The following is a 21,416-nucleotide window of genomic DNA, read 5'->3' on the forward strand; positions in this document are numbered from 1 at the left end:
TGAAGTCCACCCTGAAGCCTTACATGGCAACCCAACGACGAGCCTACACAGAAAACTCATTACTCAATATGTGTGTGTTAGCTTGCTGTGTTTATTCTGATTTGAGTGAGGATATCTGAGGTGTGTAGAAGACTTCAGTGTGGTCACAGACCTCTCCATTCATAGTCCTCTCACACTCATGCTCCTCAGCACAGATCATCTGAAAGAGAGAGAGAGAGAGAGAGAGAGAGAGAGAGAGAGAGAGAGAGAGAATAATTATACCAGTAACCGGGGTGGCAAATATGTTTAAAATGCAAAACATCCGTGTAGTGAGAATGCATGTACCTCATATATATATTCATTGTTCTTTATGGATCCTGAGTGAAGAAACCAAAGAGGACAATCAGTGCAGCATAACACTTTGTGAGCATTCTCCTGGGGAAGGAAGGGTCTGATGGACACTAACCCCCATCAGTCAGTCCAGATGTCCACTAACCCCCATCAGTCTGTCCAGATGTCCACTAACCCCCATCAGCCTGTCCAGATGTCCCCTAACCCCCATCAGTCTGTCCAGATGTCCCCTAATCCCCATCAGTCTGTCCAGATGTCCCCTAACCCCATCAGCCTGTCCAGATGTCCTTTAACCCCCATCAGCCTGTCCAGATGTCCCCTAACCCCATCAGTCTGTCCAGATGTCCCCTAACCCCATCAGTCTGTCCAAATGTTCCTTTAACCCCATCAGTCTGTCCAGATGTCCCCTAACCCCATCAGCCTGTCCAGATGTCCTTTAACCCCCATCAGCCTGTCCAGATGTCCCCTAACCCCCATCAGTCTGTCCAGATGTCCCCTATCCCCCATCAGTCTGTCCAGATGTCCCCTAACCCCCATCAGTCTGATCAGATGTCCGCTAATCCGATCAGTCTGTCCAGATGTCCCCTAACCCCCATCAATCTGTCCAGATGTCCAAATATATTACTATTACTTAGTAATAAATAATCTAATAATATTATATTATATGTTAATCGATCATTACATTTAAATTACATTATACTGGAGAAAATTCTAGAGTAGGAATGGAGTCGAAGGAAGAATGATGGTGAGGAAATACCTCTTTTTCTGTTACTATAGAAACAGTACACACAGGTGGAGGAGAGGAGAACACACACAGGAGACCCAACAAACAGCAGGGTCCAGCAGACTCTACACATTGACATGAGCTCGGCACCAGAGACACCCGTGTCTGAAATCGGAGAGGAAATGAAACTGTTTTAATGGAGAAAGGGTGAAGGTTAAAAAAGAGAGAGAATTCAAAGAGCAGTGCTTGCATTACTAACGTGGCCTAGAAAGATGCGAAATATATCATTAATAGTAATTTTCAAAACAGGATCGTTTTCAAACCAGAAAAACCTCACACCAAAAAGTTGTACAACAACAGCAAATGAGGTATCTTACCGATAACAGAGAGTCGAGTTGTCTTGTTTCCATAGTAGTATATACGATTGGTATGCCGAGCGCAGTAGTAGACACCCTGATCTGATTCTGTGATGGCCGTAATCTCCAGGTGGTGCGTTTTATCCATGCCGTTCCACTTTAAAGTATAACGGGACAGCGCAGGTGGGAGCTTGAGACTAGGTTGATACGAGTGTGAACAGTTCCTAAACCAGGCGACATTCGACCCATTGGGTATTTCACAGTCGCAGAGGAGAGTGATGTTTTGTCCACGAATGACGCTCTTCTCCTCTTCTACTCCGGAGATCCTATTCTGACCGGAAAGTGCAACATCTACAGGAGAACATCTCACTTTAGCTCAATGAACAGACAGCAAAAGAAAGTTATGAGACACTAAGATCTCACATTCTAGAGGAGAGGAGACAGATACACAATCATCTACAGAAACACTCCTAATACACATATATCACAAAGCACATCTACTCACACAAGAGAATCGTGAGTATGAGTGTTGATCTCTCCATCTCTCAGTCTGAGGCTGGGTGTCTGATGGTGGTGTGAGATGTTAACGCAGACGACCGCACAGAAATCTCATTGGTCCTCGTCAGTGGAACTTTTTGATTTTTTAAATTTTTTATCAGATCTCACAGCCTTGTGGCAAACGCCGTTCTGACAAGTCGGCCATGAGACATGCGCAAGATGATTGGTTCTGGCTGTGTGGGGGCAGATCACTACAAATACTTCACGTCACTGGCTATGTTTGGAGGGTAGAGAGTGAACAAACTTGCAAAGTGACAATGGCTCACATGTGAGAAGCAACTGAATCACAAACTAGAGAAGCCATAATGTGTAGAGAGAGACAGAATAGAATACATGAATAATAAGTTTAATAACAAAAACAGACTAATCAGGGAAACACAATACAGAATAGAAGGAAGGAACAAACAGAAGAATAACAGGCTAACAGGGTGAGGGTGAATACACTGAACCAGGCTACTTAAGCTAGACAGACAGTAAACAAGACCAAACACACAGGCAACAGATATAAAAGGAAAACCAGACAACACTTGCATATATGAACTGGGAAAAGCAACATATATGAGAGCACAGAGAGAAAGTACAACACATGAGAGAACACCTGACGAGAATAGAGAACAGAACAACACTAGCGAATACGAACAGGGAAAGCAACGTAGACAGAGAGGGTAACTTAACCCGAGAGAAAGTGCATCGAAAGGGATATACCTATACAATGACCAGTAAACACGAGATGAACAAACAAGGTTTAAATAGAAACACTAACAAAGGACCAACAGGGAACAGCTGAAGCTAAAGGGGAGGAGACAGGAAACCCTAAAAACAGACGATAGTGGGAAAACAAGGAAGTGGTTAGGTAGCCAGGGAAACGGGGGACGCTCCAGTCTGTGAGCGTGATACCCGTCAATCAGATATTTTCAAAAATGTCTTAAACTTTTCAAGTCTTTTTAAACAGGAACAATAAAAAAACGTCCATGACAAAGATATGAGGTCTCAGTGTTCTGCAATAAAACTTATTACTGACACAATGCAAACTGATTAGTGACGCAATGTAAACTGATTACTGACGCAGTGCAAACTGATTACTGATGCAATGTAAACTGATGCAATGAAAACTCTGTGTGTGTGTGTGTGTGTGTGTGTGTGTGTGTGTGTGAGCCTGTGCTCCTCTGTGTGTGCATGTGTGTGTGTGTGTGTGTGTGTGTGTGTGTGTGTGTGTGTGTGTGTGTGTGTGTGAGCCTGTGCTCCTCTGTGTGTGCATGTGTGTGTGTGTGTGTGTGTGTGTGTGTGTGAGCCTGTGCTCCTCTGTGTGTGCATGTGTGTGTGGGTGTGTGTGTGAGCCTGTGCTCCTCAGTGTGTGCATGTGTGTGTGTGTGTGTGCATGTGCGTGTGAGCCTGTGCGCCTCTATGTGTGTGTGTGTGTGTGTGTGTGTGTGTGTGTGTGTGTGTGCGTGTGTGTGTACTGTGTGTACTAGCACTTATTGTTTATAGCACTTATCATTCTTTAAGATAGACCTTATGTATTTTGCACTTCTAGGTATCGGCATTCATCCCTGTATTCTACAGTATTCCAGTTCATTGGTATGTTTAATTCTAACCTACTGTACTGTACTTGGATATATTCTATGAGTAAATGACAAAGCACTTTTGTAAGTCGCTCTGGATAAGAACGTCTGCTAAATGCCGTAATTGTAAATGTAAATGCCATAAATACTGTTTAAGTGCAGAAGGCAAAATTTCAAAGGTCCCTATGAGACACCACAACACACCATAGTGTATGGTCCATATTCTAAATCATATTACTTCACATTCACCAATTTGTACACAAACACACTTGTCTATGTGACCTTTGACCTGGGACTCAAGAATCAATCCCGTCTCAGTGTTCTGGAACAGGAATACAATTCAAGTTACCACTTTTGGGCCCCTGAGCAAAGTTAAAAGGCTGAATACTGTAAATATAAGTCAAATCTATTTGAAACAGATCTAAGATACAAACATTTTACTAGACAGACCTGAAAATGTTGTTGGGATTAGGGGAATAGCCCTTTCCTGGTTTAAATCTTATCTAGCCAATCTATGTCAGGTTGTTAACATAAATGGAGACTATTAAGCATACAAGGTTAGCTATGGTGTCCCACAAGGATCTGTTCCAGGTCCTCTGTTTTTTCTTCATATATGTTACTTCTAGGTGATATTATATGCAAACACTGTGCTAGTTTCCACTGCTACGTTGATGATACTCAGCTATATGTTTCAGCCAAACCAAAGGAGAAATATCAGCTTAGTATTATTGACAAATGCATGAAGGATGTCAGACACTGGATGTTGAGGAACTTTCTCTCACTAATCCTGACAAAACAGATGTACGTCTGTTAGGACCACAGACAGCTAAGACCCACAGACAGCTAGGACCCACAGACATAGTTACTCAATGAACCTCAATGGTCTCCCAATCACATCTTCTCTAACAGTTAAAGATCTTGGAGTGATGATGTATTCCAGTCTCTCATTCAAAGCTCACAAATAATAGTTCTATCACACCTTTCTCCACCTCAGGAACATTGCAAAGATTAGGAACATGTTCTCCGCACATGATGCAGAAAAGCTAGTCCATGCATTTATCACTTCCAGATTGGACTACTGTAATGTCTTACTATCTGTGTCACGGTTGGTCCCCCCTCGCTTTGATGGTTTTCCTGTCGTGTGTGTTATTTTGGTTCCAGTCTTTAGTTTCGTTTCCTCCACCCCTCATTTGGTTTTCCATGCCCATCATTGCTTTCACCTGTTCCTCATTTCTAGTCTTGTTAAGTTCATGTATTTAAACCCTGTCTGGTTCCCTTGTCTTGGCCGCTCATTCTTTGGATGTTTGAAAGTCTGTATGTCTGTACTGTTGTGTTTGAAAGCCCATGCCCATAAGTTTGTACTCAGTGCCTTTGTGTTTATCCTAGCGTTCGTGTTTCCTAGCCTTCATGTTTATCCTAGTCTTCGTGTTTCCTAGCCTTCGTGTTTCCTAGCCTTCGTGTTTCCTAGCCTTCGTGTTTATCCAAGCCTTCGTGTTTCCTAGCCTTCATGTTTATCCAAGCCTTCGTGTTTATCCAAGCCTTCGTGTTTCCTAGCCTTCGTGTTTCCTAGCCTTTGTGTTTATCCTAGCCTTCCTGTTTCCTAGCCTTCCTGTTTCCTAGCCTTCCTGTTTCCTAGTCTATGTTGTAGCCTGCTTCCCTTGTTTGTCTTTGTGTGCTTTTGTTTCTTTGTTGTTATGTACCCTCGGAATCTCTATATCGGTAAACTGACCCTGGACTGCTCTGACGACTCTGAATTTGGATTTGACCCTAATAAATCTCGATCTTCTCTGCACATGTCCGCTTCCTTACTGCTCACTGTTACAATCTGGCTGTACTACTAAGTGCCTAAACAAGCTCCAGCTAGTCCACAATGCAGCAGCCAGAGTTCTCACTAGAACTATAACATTTAATCACATCAATACTATCTTAGCTACTTTAGACTGGCTCCCAGTAAAGATTCATATACTTCGAAAATACTTCTAATGACCTACAAAGCACTCAATGGTCTTGCCCCACAGTACCTGAGACAACTCCTAGCGCATTACGATCCCCCCCTTTGAGTCTTGGTTCTTCTCAAGGTTTCTTCCTCATGCTCTAGGGAGATTTTCCTTACCACTGTTGCCCTTGGCTTGCTCACTGGGGGCTTGGACTCAGACATTTGTAAAGCTGCTTTGTGACATCTGTTGTAAACAGCGCTTATAAGTAAATTTGACTTTGACTTTGATTAATATGCTGTGGTCTGTACGTGGACTGAGCTGCAGGGCCTCAATGTGGGTTTCCTGTTTTCATATGCAGAAACTCACAAGCACAATCTAATGTTTATATCAGATCCTGGTTCAGATTTGCCTCTTTAACCAGGCCTGAAAGATACAGCTAGTCAATGGAAAACAGATCTGAGGTCAGAAATTAAGGACAGTTGGTGTGCTTTTGTCTGTACGTGCTCTGAGCTGCAGCATCTCATTGTGGGTTTCCGGTTTTCATTTACAGGAGCTCTGTTGTTCACAAACTTTCAGGGTGGGGGAGGGGAAATCACACAGCACTGTCTGTGTGTAAACACCCTTTAATGAATTCATTTATTTATTTACTTACTTTTGCTTTTTTAATCTAGTTAATGTATTATTACCTCTCTCCTCAGTGTATATACCTGTACTGTCTGGTTAAAGAAAGATGACTGTTTAATGTTGTTTAATATATATATAAACATGTAGTCATGCATATTGATGTCACTCTGTGACATGGTAGATCTTTTTTGTGACCTCTTGGTTCGTGCATTTTCACACATGGCGATCAATAGCTTTGTCAAGCCACGAGTGAACACAGATTTGGCCATGATCCGGGGTTTACTCTGCAACCTCCGAAACCTAATGGTTACTGGAAAATCGGGGCTAAAATCATGTAATTTGAACTCGGCATTCGACAAAGTAAGAAAATAAGCACTTGTCTTTTATTGTCTTTCAGTTTCATTCTCTTGCTGTGACAATGCAGACACATGCACGCATGCACACACGCAGATTGCCTGTCTTACACATTCACTGTTTATTAGAAAATCAGACATTATTGCACTACAATAACAATGACAGGTCTAAACAATATATAACAGATCTGAGATCAGATAGTGAAGTTAATGTGCATTGCTTCAGAAGGGCCTCATTGTGGGTGTTCTGTTTTGAAAATTGCATGTTAGCACCACCAGCCAACCAATCACCAGCCACGCCCTCATTACAGCACCACCAGTTCACCAATCACCAGCCACGCCCCCATTTCTGCATGACAGTTCACCAATCACCAGCCACACCCTCTTTCCAACACCACCAGTTCACCAATCAACAGCCACGCCTCCATTCCAGCACCACCAGTTCACCAATCACCAGCCACACCCCATGCACCCAGTACAATGTGCCTGCTCTGTTTCTGTGATTATACACACTCTCAGAAATTCTCTTGTCCTGCACTGGAATTCTGAGTATTTACGTGTTACTCCTCTTACTGTAACTGTTACTGTTATCTATTACTGTTACTCATACTGTTATCTATTACTGTTACAGTTACTGTTACTGTTACCTATTACTATTACTGTTACTCCTCTTACTGTTACTGTTACTGTTATCTATTACTGTTACTGTTACCTGTCACTGTTACTGTTACCTATTACTGTTACTGTTACTATTACTGTTAGTCCTTTTACTGTTACTGTTACTGTTACTATTACTTTTACTCTTCTTACTGTTTCTGTTAATTTTACTGTTAGTTACTCTTACTCCTGTTACTGTTACTCCTCTTACTGTTACTGTTACTGTTACTGTTATTGTTTCTGTTAGTCCTTTTACTGTTACTGTTACTGTTACTATTACTATTACTGTTACTCTTCTTACTGTTTCTGTTAATTTTACTGTTAGTTACTCTTACTCCTGTTACTGTTACTCCTCTTACTGTTACTGTTACTGTTATTGTTTCTGTTACTGTTACTCCTGTTACTGTTACTGTTATTCCTGTCACTGTTACTGTTACCTGTTACTCCTGTTACTGTTACTATTACTGTTAGTCCTCTTACTGTTACTGTTACTGTTATTGTTTCTGTTACTGTTACTGTTAGTCCTCTTACTGTTACTGTTACTGTTACTCCTGTTACTCCTGTTAGTTACCTGTTACTGTTTTACTGTCTTACTGTTCTGGCTCAGATGTTCCTGTTTCTCATGTTTCTGACCTTGGTTTTTCTCTCATTACTGCGTTATGTTTCTTTATTAGACCTTTCTGCAACTGCAGCTATCCTCACTTGCTTGCATTCCTGAATCCCTGCTCAAGTTCCAGAACCTTCCTCAGTAGTTCTAAATTCTACCAGTACTGACCAGAATAAGTACTGAAATCAGAGTAACACAGTCTCGTCTTGTTGGGCTGTTTGTTTCCTCCCCTTGAGAAGTGAGGCATAAAAAACTCTGGCCTGCAGACAGAGAGAAAGAAGAAACTAGCTCAAAATAAAATACTTGTTTCATACAGTTTTTGGGGACTACCATGCCATAACACACATCTAGTGGCCTAATGTGATTGGTCGACATAACATGCACTGTGGGCTCTGTCAGTTTGATTTTCACACAAGTGCTGCTATAATTTGCTTTTTTTTAGTCCAAATGGGTACGCGAGGATATACAAGATGACTTCCATGTTCAACGTATATAGTTTAAACATTTTATGTTTCACCACGCAAAGCTTTTCACATGTTCCTACATTTCTAATGGCCCCCGATACATTCACCCATGCGTAACACCAGGTTCTAGCCATGTGCATGTCCCTTTGGGGACACTGTCCACTCTAATAGAACATCTCAAAGGCTGCAATGTTTACAGCTGGTCAGGGTAGAAAGGTCTGTCTGCAAACCACTGATCTATAATATAGAATGAAGCTCTTTATGATGGATCAGTAGGTGGAACGTGTAGGGGTGGAGCCGCTCTGGCAGTCAACCAATCAGAACAAAGTTGGCGAGCTGAAAGTTCAAAGCACGTTCAGGGCACTTTGGGATCAGGAGAGACACAAGAGCTCAAAACAGAGTGTTTCAGGAGAAAAGAGATGTAGAGCACGAGAAAAAATAATGTGGTTTTCTATTCTAGTAGACACCGAAATTAAAATTCTGAACACTGAAAACGAGGATGACGGGTCCCCTTTAAGCAGCGTTAGTCGGTCCCTGTCCTCCTCTCCTCACTGTCGAGGTCCCGCCTGTCCTCCCCTCCCCCTTTATCTTGGAGTCAGACATAAAATAAATTGTATGTTGTAATAAATTTATTGTAAGTGTTACTGAGACACTGTAAGCTGCAGGTGTGTGTATGTGTGTGTCTGTGTGTGTCTGTATGTATGTGTGTATACAAGCTTCAAGTGAGTGTGCAATTACACAACTCGCTGCTTTAATCTTTCAACATAACCGACTGACACTTTAATCACATTCACAAGTAAAAATTAAAGGCTTTAAAAATTAAAGCCTTTCATTTTTTCCCACACGTAATTTTCAGCCTGTAAATCTATGAATTTTTGTCTTTCATTTACAATTGTTAAGGAAGTTACAAACTAATACACACTGAAAAGGACCACCATCTACACACAGCAAATGAATTGAACATGAATTATTCTTTTTTTTGTTTTTTCATTTTGCGATCCTCACACTGATCTCTTTAACATTCCAGATGTCACAATCATCACTGTGTTCATTGGTGGTGTGTTTTCTTTATTGATAGTTATTAAATCTCCTGGGTTGTCACTGTAATAAGCAGTGGGTTTCTAAGGAAGTACAGATATTAAAAATTATGCACAGACCTTACTGAATTGAACTTTTTAATTAAAAAAACATAATATTAAACAACTTTGCATTAACATTGCCTTCTAACATGGAAATGGGTATTGAAAACAGAAGAAAAATCATTTTAAACCACACTGAAGATAATGCAGACCACTCAAAATGTTCTGGCTCAGAACTTAGGCAAAAACTTAAACTATGGACAAGATATTCTTTCTTAGTTCTTTTCTATAAAGTCCACAATGTCTTGCTAATTCCTTGAAATGTACTGTTTTGATATTACTGGTAATTTGTGCTCTTGAGATTAGAGTCAAATGTCTTTCTCCTAAGCAGATATGAGCTACAGAAGGTTGAAACAGATCTTTCCCTCTGGTGACTTATTGTCTGGAATAGAAAAAAAACAAAAAAACCTTTTGCTGAAACGCGGTCGCATGACACAATGTCCTCTACCCTCAATACCTCCAAAGAGTATTACCACACGTTCCACTGATGTGGACCAATCGTGTTTCTGAACAAACCCTCACTTCCTGTGCACAACCTATCAGCCACAAGCAACAGACCCTGACATAGTGTAACAGCTTCAGTTCTGCCCCCTAACCTTTCCCCACCCAGACATAGATCACCCTCACCTGAATACTGAATTTTTACAGTTGTCTTTCATTTCAGTTTCTTTTATAACCTCCTGGTTCCCTTAGCATACTCGCGAAGTATTGTATCCTCATGCATACCGAGCGTTCCTTGTTCCTGTTGTTTTTCCCAGATTTTGACCTCCACTTTCCTCCTAGACGATGCCTGATTCTTATCCCTTCGGACTACTTCGGATTCTGCCTACTGGTTTTGACATTAGACTGTGCCCTCGACTCTCCTCTTTGCCATTCCCCTCCTGTTTTACAACTGGAAATCAACAATGAGACCCTGCAGCTCAGACCTGACCTCTGCACACTGACGGTCCTTAACCACTGATCTCAGATCTGTTTAATATTAGGTATTTCAGGCCTGGTTAAAGTGATTACACTGATCCAGGATCTGATTTAGACAATAGATTGTGCTTGTCAGTAAACAGGATGTGAATAATTGCACTGCTGCAGGTATTGAGACAGGACTGATTCTTTAGGTCAGGTCAAAGGTGAGGTGCATCTGCGTGAACTGGTGAATGTGAGATAATGAAGAGTATAAAAACACAACAGGCTTTTCATGTGATGCTTTGACCTTTTCACAACACACACAAACATACAGAGTCATGGAAACATCTGAGGTTTCACACACAACTTGAAGACACACGAAGAAGCTGCCAGAGCTTTCCGCACATCCTGGCAAAGACTGAGCTCTGCACGCCTTCATTGTCTGGTGTAGGTGTTTGAGGAGCTGGACTGGTGTAGGTGTTCTCTAGCCAGAAGTGGACATGAGACTCAAAGTGAGAGAGTAAATTTACCTATAAAGTACTTAGCTAACGCTTTTATCCAAAGGAACTTACAATTATGACTGAACACAACTTGCAATTGAGGGTTAAGGGCCTTGCCGACAACAACTTAACAGCAGTGGGGCTTGAACCAGCAACCTCCCAATTGCAAGTCAAGTAACTTAACCACTGGCCCTGGAGATGATGTCACGAACTACAATGACATTGTTACTACATGGGTCGTGGTTCAGTAATATCTTCTCTTACTGACTCATGAGTATACAACTATCATATTGGTATATTTTGACTGTAATTACTTATAATCTCCATATTACCTGCATATGTATAAACTCAAGTTGAATTCAAGATGGCGCCGGTGAGGTCGGCTGCCATCGTGACTGCTCTGTCCACACTTGCCACTTTGTTCGTTCTTTTCATCCCTGACATCTCCAGAGCCCTTCTCTCTGAACCACGACGTGCATCTCATACAGCTTGAGGTGAGTGTTATGTATACCAAGATAAATAAGAGCATCTTATTTATCTTGGTATACATAACACTCACCTCAAGCTGTCTCTAACCCCGGACCCAAGATGGCCGACGGAGATCCTGAGGGAGAACAAAGGACGCGACGTGAGGAAAAGGCCTCGAGGAAAGCGAGCCGGCGTCAGGAACAGGCTGAGGGCTCAAGCACACTGAGCTCCCTTACCAAGCATCCTGCTAGCCAACGTCCAGTCTCTGGACAACAAGCTCGACGACCTCCGGGCCAGGATAAAGTTCCAGAGGGACATTAGTGACTGCGACCTCCTCTGCTTCACCAAGCCGTGGCTGAACCCAGCGGTACCGAGCCAAGCCATCCAGCCAGCCGGGTTCTTTTCGGTTGACCACATGGATAAGACAGTGAATTCAGGGAAGTCGAGAGGCGGTGGAGTGTGTGTGCTGGTAAACAACAGCTGGTGCAACGATGCCAATGTTGTTACTCTCGCCTGCTGCTGCTCACCCAACCTGGAGCTGCTCGCCCTCAAGTTTCGTCCATTCTATCTTCCTCATGAGTTCACCATCAACACCGTGTACATTCCACCGCAGGCCAACAGGGACACTGCACTGTGTGAACTTCATGAGTTCACACAGGATAGGATGGCAGATTCGGGGTAGTCGAGAGGTGGTGGAGTGTGTGATGGTAAACAACAGCTGAATTGTGAAACATAATGGTGTGTAATTAGTGATCTTAGTTCAGCCACAATAATCAAGTAAAGCTACATTGTGCCAGACTGGTTTTTAAACACTGACCTCTGGTAAGTTTTGCATTATGCATTTCTAAGTTCTACTCCCAGTTCAGACAGCTGACAGGGCACAAGCAACAAAGCCTTTTAAATGAGCTGCTCTGTTTCACTTTGACAAATGTGGCCCCAGCATTTCTCTCATGATCTATATGCATCCATTAAACACTATCACCAGGTCATATGATCTATATCCATCCATTAAACACTATCACCAGGTCATATGATCTATATCCATTCATTAAACACTATCACCAGGTCATATGATCTATATCCCTCCATTAAACACTATCACCAGGTCATATGATCTATATCCATCCATTAAACACTATCACCAGGTCATATGATCTATATCCATCCATTAAACACTATCACCAGGTCATATGATCTATATCCATCCATTAAACACTATCACCAGGTCATATGATCTATATCCATTCATTAAACACTATCACCAGGTCATATGATTTATATCCATCCATTAAACACTATCACCAGGTCATATGATCTATATCCATCCATTAAACACTATCACCAGGTCATATGATCTATATCCATCCATTAAACACTATCACTAGGTCATATGATCTATATCCATCCATTAAACACTATCACCAGGTCATATGATCTATATCCATCCATTAAACACTATCACCAGGTCACATGATCTATATCCATCCATTAAACAGTATCACCAGGTCATATGATCTATATCCATCCATTAAACACTATCACCAGGTCATATGATCTATATCTATCCATTAAACACTATCACCAGGTCACATGATCTATATCCATCCATTAAACAGTATCACCAGGTCATATGATCTATATCCATCCATTAAACACTATCACCAGGTCATATGATCTATATCTATCCATTAAACACTATCACCAGGTCATATGATCTATATCCATCCATTAAACACTATCACCAGGTCATATGATCTATATTCATTCATTAAACACTATCACCAGGTCATATGATCTATATCCCTCCATTAAACACTATCACCAGGTCATATGATCTATATCCCTCCATTAAATACTATCACCAGGTCATATGATCTATATCCCTCCATTAAACACTCTCACCAGGTCACATGATCTATATCCATCCATTAAACACTCTCACCAGGTCATATGCACTAACACTCTGTTATTAGAATCACATTTGTATGCTGCTGTGCTGCACTCAGTGTAAGTGTGTCTCAGACCTGCTGCTCAGTGACACTGAGGACTTGAGCCCTAATTAATCTAATCATTTTAATACCTAAGTTAATTTAACACTTAAATAAGTGGGCTTTAATTAGAGTTCATCTAATACTCACATAACTGGGCTCTAATTAGAGTTCATGTAATACTCACATAACTGGTCCTTAATTAGAGTTCCTCTAATACTTATTCTAACCCATTGTGCTCTGTTGGAATTATTCTAACCCACTGTGGTTATTTAGAGCATTTAGAGGTGTGTGTGTGAGAGAGAGAGAGAGAGAGAGAGAGAGAGAAGCGATAAGAGAGTAACCACAAATGCTTCTATAAACAGATAAGGAGAGAGACAGTGAAACAGAGACAAACCACAAATGTTTCCTTTGAGAATTTAGACGTGTGTTTGTGTAGCCACATGATAAGCCAGCTTTGGAGTAGCAGTGTCTGTTAGAAATATATCTCAATCTGTAAGGAAGGACAGTTAGGGAGGTTAGAATATACCAGAGTATGAACCTTAGCAATGCTAACTTTAATAATGGATGAGTTGGGAATAAACTCCAGCCCAGTCCCAGAAGTCTCTCTACGGTCTCTTGACTACAGACCGTGACTCTTTGATTAAGGCTTTTAAGTCCAGATGATCCTGTAAAACTAAAGCAGGGTTTCCTAAACTCCTAACTCACTTACAGAGGCTGTGAAACCACCCATAGTAAAAACACACAGCCGTGATCAGGTTAGCTTAGTGTGGAGGAAAAATCAATAGGACTCGAGCCACCATAGAACAGCGCCCTCTCATCATCACAAAGAGTGACATGAGGAGAGTGTTTAAAAGGGTGAATACCAGGAAGGCGGTGGGACCAGATGGTATCTGCGGGAGAGTCCTCAAAGCCTGCGCAGACCAGCTAGCCCCGGTATTCACCGACATCTTCAATCTCTCCCTGACGCTCCGTATTGTCCCGTCCAGCTTCAAGCGATCCACCATCGTCCCCGTCCCGAAGAAACCTCGACCTTCCAGCCTCAGTGACTACCGCCCTGTTGCCCTCACATCAGTTGTGATGAAGTGCTTTGAAAAGCTAGTCAGAGATTTCATCACATCTTCACTGCCAGCCTCCATGGACCTACTGCAGTTTGCATACCACCACAACTGCTCCACTGATGATGCAATTGCACATCTGCTCCACACCACAGTGACCCACCTGGACAAAGGGAGGGGTAATTATGTTAAAATGCTGTTTGTCGACTACAGTTCAGTATTTAACACTATCATCCTCTCTAGACTCACTACCAAGTTGGAGGATCTAGGACTGCATACATCCCTGTGTGACTGGATCTCCAACTTCCTAACAGACAGACCACAATCAGTACGGGTGGGCAACTGTGTCTCATCCACCCTCATCCTCAGCACTGGAGCTCCTCAGGGTTGTGTCCTAAGCCCCCTGCTCTACTCACTGTACACCTACGACTGCACAGCCACTTCCAGCTCCACCATCATTGTCAAGTTTGCTGACGACACCGTTGTCATGGGCCTGATCTCAGACAAAGATGAGAGGGCCTACCTGGAGGAGATTAAACACCTGGAAAACTGGTGCCAGGAAAATAATCTCCTCTTAAACGTCATTAAGACAAAGGAGCTGATCATGGATTGCAGCAAGAAGCAGGAGCGGCACTACCAACCTGTGAGGATCAGTGGAACCACGGTGGACAGAGTAGATAGTTTCAGGTACCTTGGTGTTCACATCTCACAGGACCTGTCCTGGTCCTGCCATACCAAGTCCCTGGCAAAGAAGGCTCATCAGCGTCTTTATCATCTCAGACGCCTAAGAGACTTCAGACTGCCCTCTAAGGTACTGCGGAACTTCTACACCTGCACTATCGAGAGCATCCTCACGGGGAACATCACAGTCTGGTTTGGGAACAGCACCAAGCAGGACAGACAAGCACTCCAAAGGGTAGTGCGTTCAGCAGAGCGCATCACTCGTACAGAACTTCGTGACCTGCAGACCATCTACTACAAGCGGTGCCAGACCAAGGCCAGGAGGATTGTGAAGGACCCCACCCATCCCAACAATAGGCTCTTCTCTCTGTTGAGGTCAGGGAAGCGCTTTCGCTCCCTGAAGACCAAGACAGAGAGACTGAAAAGGAGCTTCTTCCTACAGGCCATTCGGGCCCTGAATCAGGGAAACTGATAAACCGTGGGAACCACCACCACCATGTAACATGTAACTGTAAATATGTTCAGTTACCACCATGTAACATATAACTGTAAATATTTCATTTACAAGATGGAACTGTACATTCTGTACATTGTGTACATACATATATACATAACCATATATACATTGTGTATATAAACATAATATACATATATTGTACATACATTGTTAATATTTTTTTGTATATATATATAGAATATATTTTGTATATATATAGAATATATATTTCTCTATGCACCCCTGTTTTTCTTTTTCCTCAGTTTGGACAGAGCACTCTCAACCATTTCACTGCGAGTTATACTCTGTATGACTATGTATGTGACAAATAAACCAAACTTGAAACTTGAAACTTGCCAGATGTGCAGATGAGCGAGCTTTATTGGTTCTGTCCCTTATGTATCGAGGGAGAGAAGCCTCTGACTTCTCTCTTACATGAGTATATATCACCCTGCCGCTTCCTGCTGTTTTCTCATGTGCTAATCTCATGAGTGCAGCTAAGGGGGTTGCGAAACACATCCCCGTGCTTCATTGCTTACCTTTTCTGCAAAGAACAGTTGTTACCTCTTGGTATTTTAAATATGCCCGACAACAGCTAAGCATTAACTTCTGCTTTTTCATCAGCTGTATCATCACTTCTCTATTGGCCCTTCCTTACAGACTGTTCAAAGAAAGGGCGAGCACACTTAATGTGACGGCTGAGGGTTAAGCAGGATGCGGGGACCAGGCACGTCAAACATAAACATACATTTTATTTAGACACACACGTATTTACACAGACTACTTGGATCAAACACGGACAACTTCGACGATACGACACGAGACATATATACAAGCATGACAATTACACACAACAGGGATCAGGTGAACGACACAAGAGGGCGTGGCAATACGGACGCGCACAGACATGCACACACAGACTTGATGGGGGAGGGGCCGTACCGTGACACTGAGCTTGCTAAAAGAACAGTCACATCCATCCTAGAAAGCCAATCAAACTCTCTGCTCCACTCGGATAATGTGGTATTTGTTTTCTCACTGGGTCTACGTTCACACAGTGAACTTCCCCCACCTGCAGTGACTATAGGTCAGAAAAACAAGAAGCACACACACACACAGAAGGATTGGATGGTGACCTAGATGCTAATAGTTGCTGCTAAATGCTCTTAAATGTATATGAATATATTTTTTAAACAACTGTAGCTATTATGTTCAGAAATTCTAATGTAGCACCCCCTGATCCTGGCTGTCTGTTCCATATCCTTTATGTTATAAGTTTGTAAAATGCAGTCAGTGCAGACCTTCGGAAGAGTCCTGACCTTCACCTGACATGCAGGGCCTCATTGTGGGTTTCCTGTTTGCAGGTTTTTGTGCAGTGCAGCAGATATAGGACTCTTTAGACCACGGCGCGAACCTGCTAAGACGCAGCTGCACACTCTACCGCACTGGAACATTCAGGATCTAATATTTAGGTACTAACAAATGTTTCCACTGACACATATGAAGTTACACACAAGGCAGGGTAAGTTTATTTCTATATTTATTATTTCACACACGATTCACAGAAGATTTGGGAGAATAATGAAGCTGATTGCATCCTGACATTTATCGGGAAGGTCTGGGTCAAAGGTCTGGGTAGCAGATGGTTCGAGAGCCGGGGTCAGGCCAGGAAAAGAAGCCTGATCATAACAGGAGGAGAAACTTGACCCAGAACCAGAAGTGGGCTCGATGCAGGTGCAGGAGACAGTAGCAGGGCAGCGGTAGCTCAGTGGTTAACGTACTTGCCTTATAAATGGAAGATTGCTGGTTCAAACCCCACCACTGCCAAGTAGCTACTGTTGGATCCCTCAGCAAAATGTCCAAATGGCTCCACAAAAACACTGGACTCTAGAACCTGTTTGTGTGCTCATGTTCACTCCCTCCTGGACTGTTTGGTTTGTTATTTTACCATGAAGTCTACCCTGAAGCCTTACATGGCAACCCAATGACGATCCGACACAGAAAACTCATTACTGAATATGTGTGTGTTAGCTTGCTGTGTTTATTCTGATTTGAGTGAGGATATCTGAGGTGTGTAGAAGACTTCAGTGTGGTCACAGATCTCTCCATTCACAGTCCTCTCACACTCATGCTCCTCAGCACAGATCACCTGAAAGAGAGAGAGAGAGCAAATAATTATACCAGTAACCGGGGTGGCAAATATGTTTAAAATGTAAACATCCGTGTAGTGAGAATGCATGTACCTCATATATATATTCATTGTTCTTTCTGGATTCTGAGTGAAGAAACCAAAGAGGACAGTCAGTGCAGCGTAACAGTAACCCCATCAGTTTGATCAGATGTCCCCTAATCCTATCAGTCTGTCCAGATGTCCCCTAACACCCATCAGTCTGTCCAGATGTCCCCTAACCCCCATCAGTCTGTCTGGATGTCCCCTAACCCCCATCAATCTGTCCAGATGTCCAAATATATTACTATTACTTAGTAATAAATAATCTAATAATATTATATTATATGTTAATTGATCATCACATTTAAATTACATTATACTGGAGAAAATTCTAGAGTAGGAATGGAGTCGAAGGAAGAATGATGGTGAGGAAATACCTCTCTTTATATTACTATAGAAACAGTACACACAGGTGGAGGAGAGGAGAACACACACAGGAGACCCAACGAACAGCAGGGTCCAGCAGACACTACGCATTGACACGAGCTCGGCACCAGAGACATCCGTGTCTGAAATTGGAGAGGAAGTGAAACTGTTTTAATGGAGAAAGGGTGAAGGTTAAAAAACCTTACTAATGCAGCCTAGAAAGATGCGAAATATATCATTAATAGCAATTTTCAAAACAGGATAGTTTTCAAACCAGAAGAACCTCACACCAAAAAGTTGTACAACAACAGCAAATGAGGTATCTTACCGATAACAGAGAGTCGAGTTGTCTTGTTTCTATAGTAGTAGTTACCAGCGGTAACCCGAGCGCAGTAGTAGACACCCTGATCTGATTCTGTGATGGCCGTAATCTCCAGGTGGTGCGTTTTATCCATGTCATTATACTTTAAAGTGTAACGGGACGGCTCAGGTGGGAGCTTGAGAGTAGGTTGATACGAGTGTGAACAGTTCCTAAACCAGGCGACATTCGACCCCCTGTGTATTTCACAGTCACAGAGGAGAGTGACGTTTTGTCCACGAATGACTCTCTTCTCCTCTTCTACTCCAGAGCTCCTATTCTGACCGGAGAACGCAACGTCTGCAGGAGAACATCTCACTTTAGCTCAATGAACAGACAGCAAAAGAAAGTTATGAGATGGTAAGATCTCGCATTCTAGAGGAGAGGAGACAGATACACAATCATCTACAGAAACACTCCTAATACACATATATCACAAAGCACATCTACTCACACAAGAGAATCGTGAGTATGAGTGTTGATCTCTCCATCTCTCAGTCTGAGGCTGGGTGTCTGATGGTGGTGTGAGTTGCTAACGCAGACGACCGCACAGAAATCTGATTGGTTCTCGTCAGTGGAACTTTTACATGTTTTATTTTTTAACAGATTTCACAGGTTTGTGGCAAAGGCCATTCTGACAAGTTGGCTATGAGATGTGGTGTCATTGTGAGGTTCCTGTGTTAATTTGCAGGAGCTTTGTTGTTCACAAACTCTCAGGGTGGGGGAGGGGAAATCACACATCTCTGTCTGTTTGTAAACACCCTTTAATGAATTCATTTTTTTATTTACTTTTGCATTTTTTTATCTAGTTAATGTATTATTACCTCTCTCCCCAGTGTATCCATCTATCTGACTGTGACTTTTCACACATAGCAATCGAGAGCTGATTGTCAAACCCCGAGCGAACACAGATTTGGCCATGATCTGGGTTTACTCTGCGACCTATGAAACCTAATGGCGATCAGAAAATCGGGGCTAAAATCGCATAATTTGAACTCGGCATGCAACAAAATATGAAAATAAGCACTTGTCTTTTATTGTCTTTCAGTTTCATTCTCTCGCTGTGACAATGCAGACACATGCACGCATGCACACATGCAGATTGCCTGTCTTACACATTCACTGTTTACTAGAAAATCAGACATTATTGCACTACAATAACAATGACAGGTCTAAACAGTATATAACAGATCTGAGATCAGATAGTGAAGTTAATGTGCATTGCTTCAGAAGGGCCTCATTGTGGGTTTTCTGTTTTGACAAAAAGCATGTTAGCACCACCAGCCAACCAATCACCAGCCACACCCTCATTCCAGCTTCACAAGTTCACCAATCACCAGCCACACCCTCATTCCAGCACAAGTTCAACAATCACTGGCCACACCCCCAATCCAGTAGCACCAGCTCACCAATCACCAGCCACGCCCCCGTGCACCTGGTACCATGTGCCTGCTCTGTTCCTCAAATAATTTTACACACTGTAAGAATGAGTGTTACTCCTCTTACTGTTAATTTTACTGTTACTCCTGTTACTCCTCTTACTCTTACTGTTAATTTTAGTGGTACTCCTGTTACTCCTCTTACTGTTACTGTTAATGTTACCAGTAACGAGTAACAGTAAAAGTATCACTTACACTTCTCTTACTGATACCTGTTACTCTTCTTATTGTTACTCTTACCTGGTACTCCTGTTACTCCGGTTAGTTACCTGTTACTGTTTTACTGTCTTACTGTTCTGGCTCAGATGTTCCTGTTTCTCATGTTTCTGACCTTGGTTTTTCTCTCATTACTGCGTTGTGTTTGTTTATTAGACCTTTCTGCAACTGCAGCTATTCTCACTTGCTTGCACTCCTGAATCCTTGCTGAAGTTCCAGAACCTTCCTCAGTAGTTCTAAATTCTACCAGTACTGACCAGAATAAGTACTGAAATCAGAGGAACACAGTCTCGTCTTGTTGGGCTGTTTGTTTCCTCCCCTTGAGAAGTGAGGCATAAAAAACTCTGGCCTGCAGACAGAGAGAAAGAAGAAACTAGCTCAAAATAAAATACTTGCTTCATACAGTTTTTGGGGACTACCATGCCATAACACACACCTAGTGGCCTAATGTGATTGGTCGACATAACATGCACTGTGGGCTCTGTCAGTTTGATTATCACACAAGTGCTGCTATAATTTGCTTTTTTTTAGTCCAAATGGGTACGCGAGGATATACAAGATGACTTCCATGTTCAACGTATATAGTTTAAACATTTTATGTTTCACCACGCAAAGCTTTTCACATGTTCCTACATTTCTAATGGCCCCCGATACATTCACCCATGCGTAACACCAGGTTCTAGCCATGTGCATGTCCCTTTGGGGACACTGTCCACTCTAATAGAACATCTCAAAGGCTGCAATGTTTACAGCTGGTCAGGGTAGAAAGGTCTGTCTGCAAACCACTGATCTATAATATAGAATGAAGCTCTTTATGATGGATCAGTAGGTGGAACGTGTAGGGGTGGAGCCGCTCTGGCAGTCAACCAATCAGAACAAAGTTGGCGAGCTGAAAGTTCAGAGCACGTTCAGGGAACTTTGGGATCAGGAGAGACACAAGAGCTCAAAACAGAGTGTTTCAGTGGGAGAAAAGAGATGTAGAGCACGAGAAAAAATAATGTGGTTTTCTATTCTAGAAGACACCGAAATTAAAATTCTGAACACTGAAAACGAGGATGACGGGTCCCCTTTAAGCAGCGTTAGTCGGTCCCAGTCCTCCCTTCCTCACTGTCGAGGTCCCGCCTGTCCTCCCCTCCCCCTTTATCTTGGAGTCAGAGGTGATGACAAAGTGGCCAACTAAAATAAATTGTATGTTGTAATAACTTTATTATAAATGTTGAGATTTATTATAAAATGTATTATAATCTGCGGTGTGAGTTTGTATAAAAGCTTCAATTGAGCGTGTGCATCTACACAACTCGCTGCTTTAATCTTTCAACATAACCGACTGACACTTTAATCACATTCACAAGTAAAAATTTAAAATAAAATAAAAATTAATCATTTAAAAATTAAATCCTTTCAT

The 21,416-nt window shown here is 42.2% G+C and overlaps 1 protein-coding gene and 1 long non-coding RNA gene across 4 annotated transcripts in view; both read right to left on the reverse strand.

The window, feature by feature from the left end:
• LOC113582958 (uncharacterized) overlaps positions 1–21,404 on the reverse strand; it is a 33,193-nt gene extending 11,789 nt beyond the window's left edge. The window contains exons 1-5 of one of the 3 annotated variants that reach the window (XM_081714195.1): positions 18,811–21,404; positions 18,327–18,656; positions 18,079–18,141; positions 17,646–17,677; positions 16,874–17,551 (exon numbers count right to left, since the gene is read on the reverse strand). In XM_081714195.1, coding sequence (XP_081570321.1) covers positions 17,444–17,551; positions 17,646–17,677; positions 18,079–18,141; positions 18,327–18,656; positions 18,811–18,847 — 570 coding nt within the window. In that variant the 5' untranslated portion in view covers positions 18,848–21,404 and the 3' untranslated portion in view covers positions 16,874–17,443. Of the gene's footprint in view, positions 1–16,873; positions 17,552–17,645; positions 17,678–18,009; positions 18,142–18,326; positions 18,657–18,810 lie in introns of those variants that run through there. The other 2 variants (XM_035530146.2, XM_081714194.1) reach the window with 2 other exon arrangements.
• Positions 1,087–2,565, reverse strand: LOC145658014 (uncharacterized). Its single transcript, XR_014123947.1, has 3 exons — positions 1,916–2,565; positions 1,432–1,761; positions 1,087–1,219 (listed from the first exon to the last, which is right to left on the reverse strand). It is a non-coding gene; the product is annotated as an uncharacterized LOC145658014 (long non-coding RNA).
• Positions 21,405–21,416: the final 12 nt, after the last annotated feature.

Source organism: Electrophorus electricus, chromosome 5, assembly GCF_041902795.1.
Source record: "Electrophorus electricus isolate QZ-2024a chromosome 5, ASM4190279v1, whole genome shotgun sequence".
Lineage (NCBI taxonomy): Eukaryota > Metazoa > Chordata > Actinopteri > Gymnotiformes > Gymnotidae > Electrophorus > Electrophorus electricus.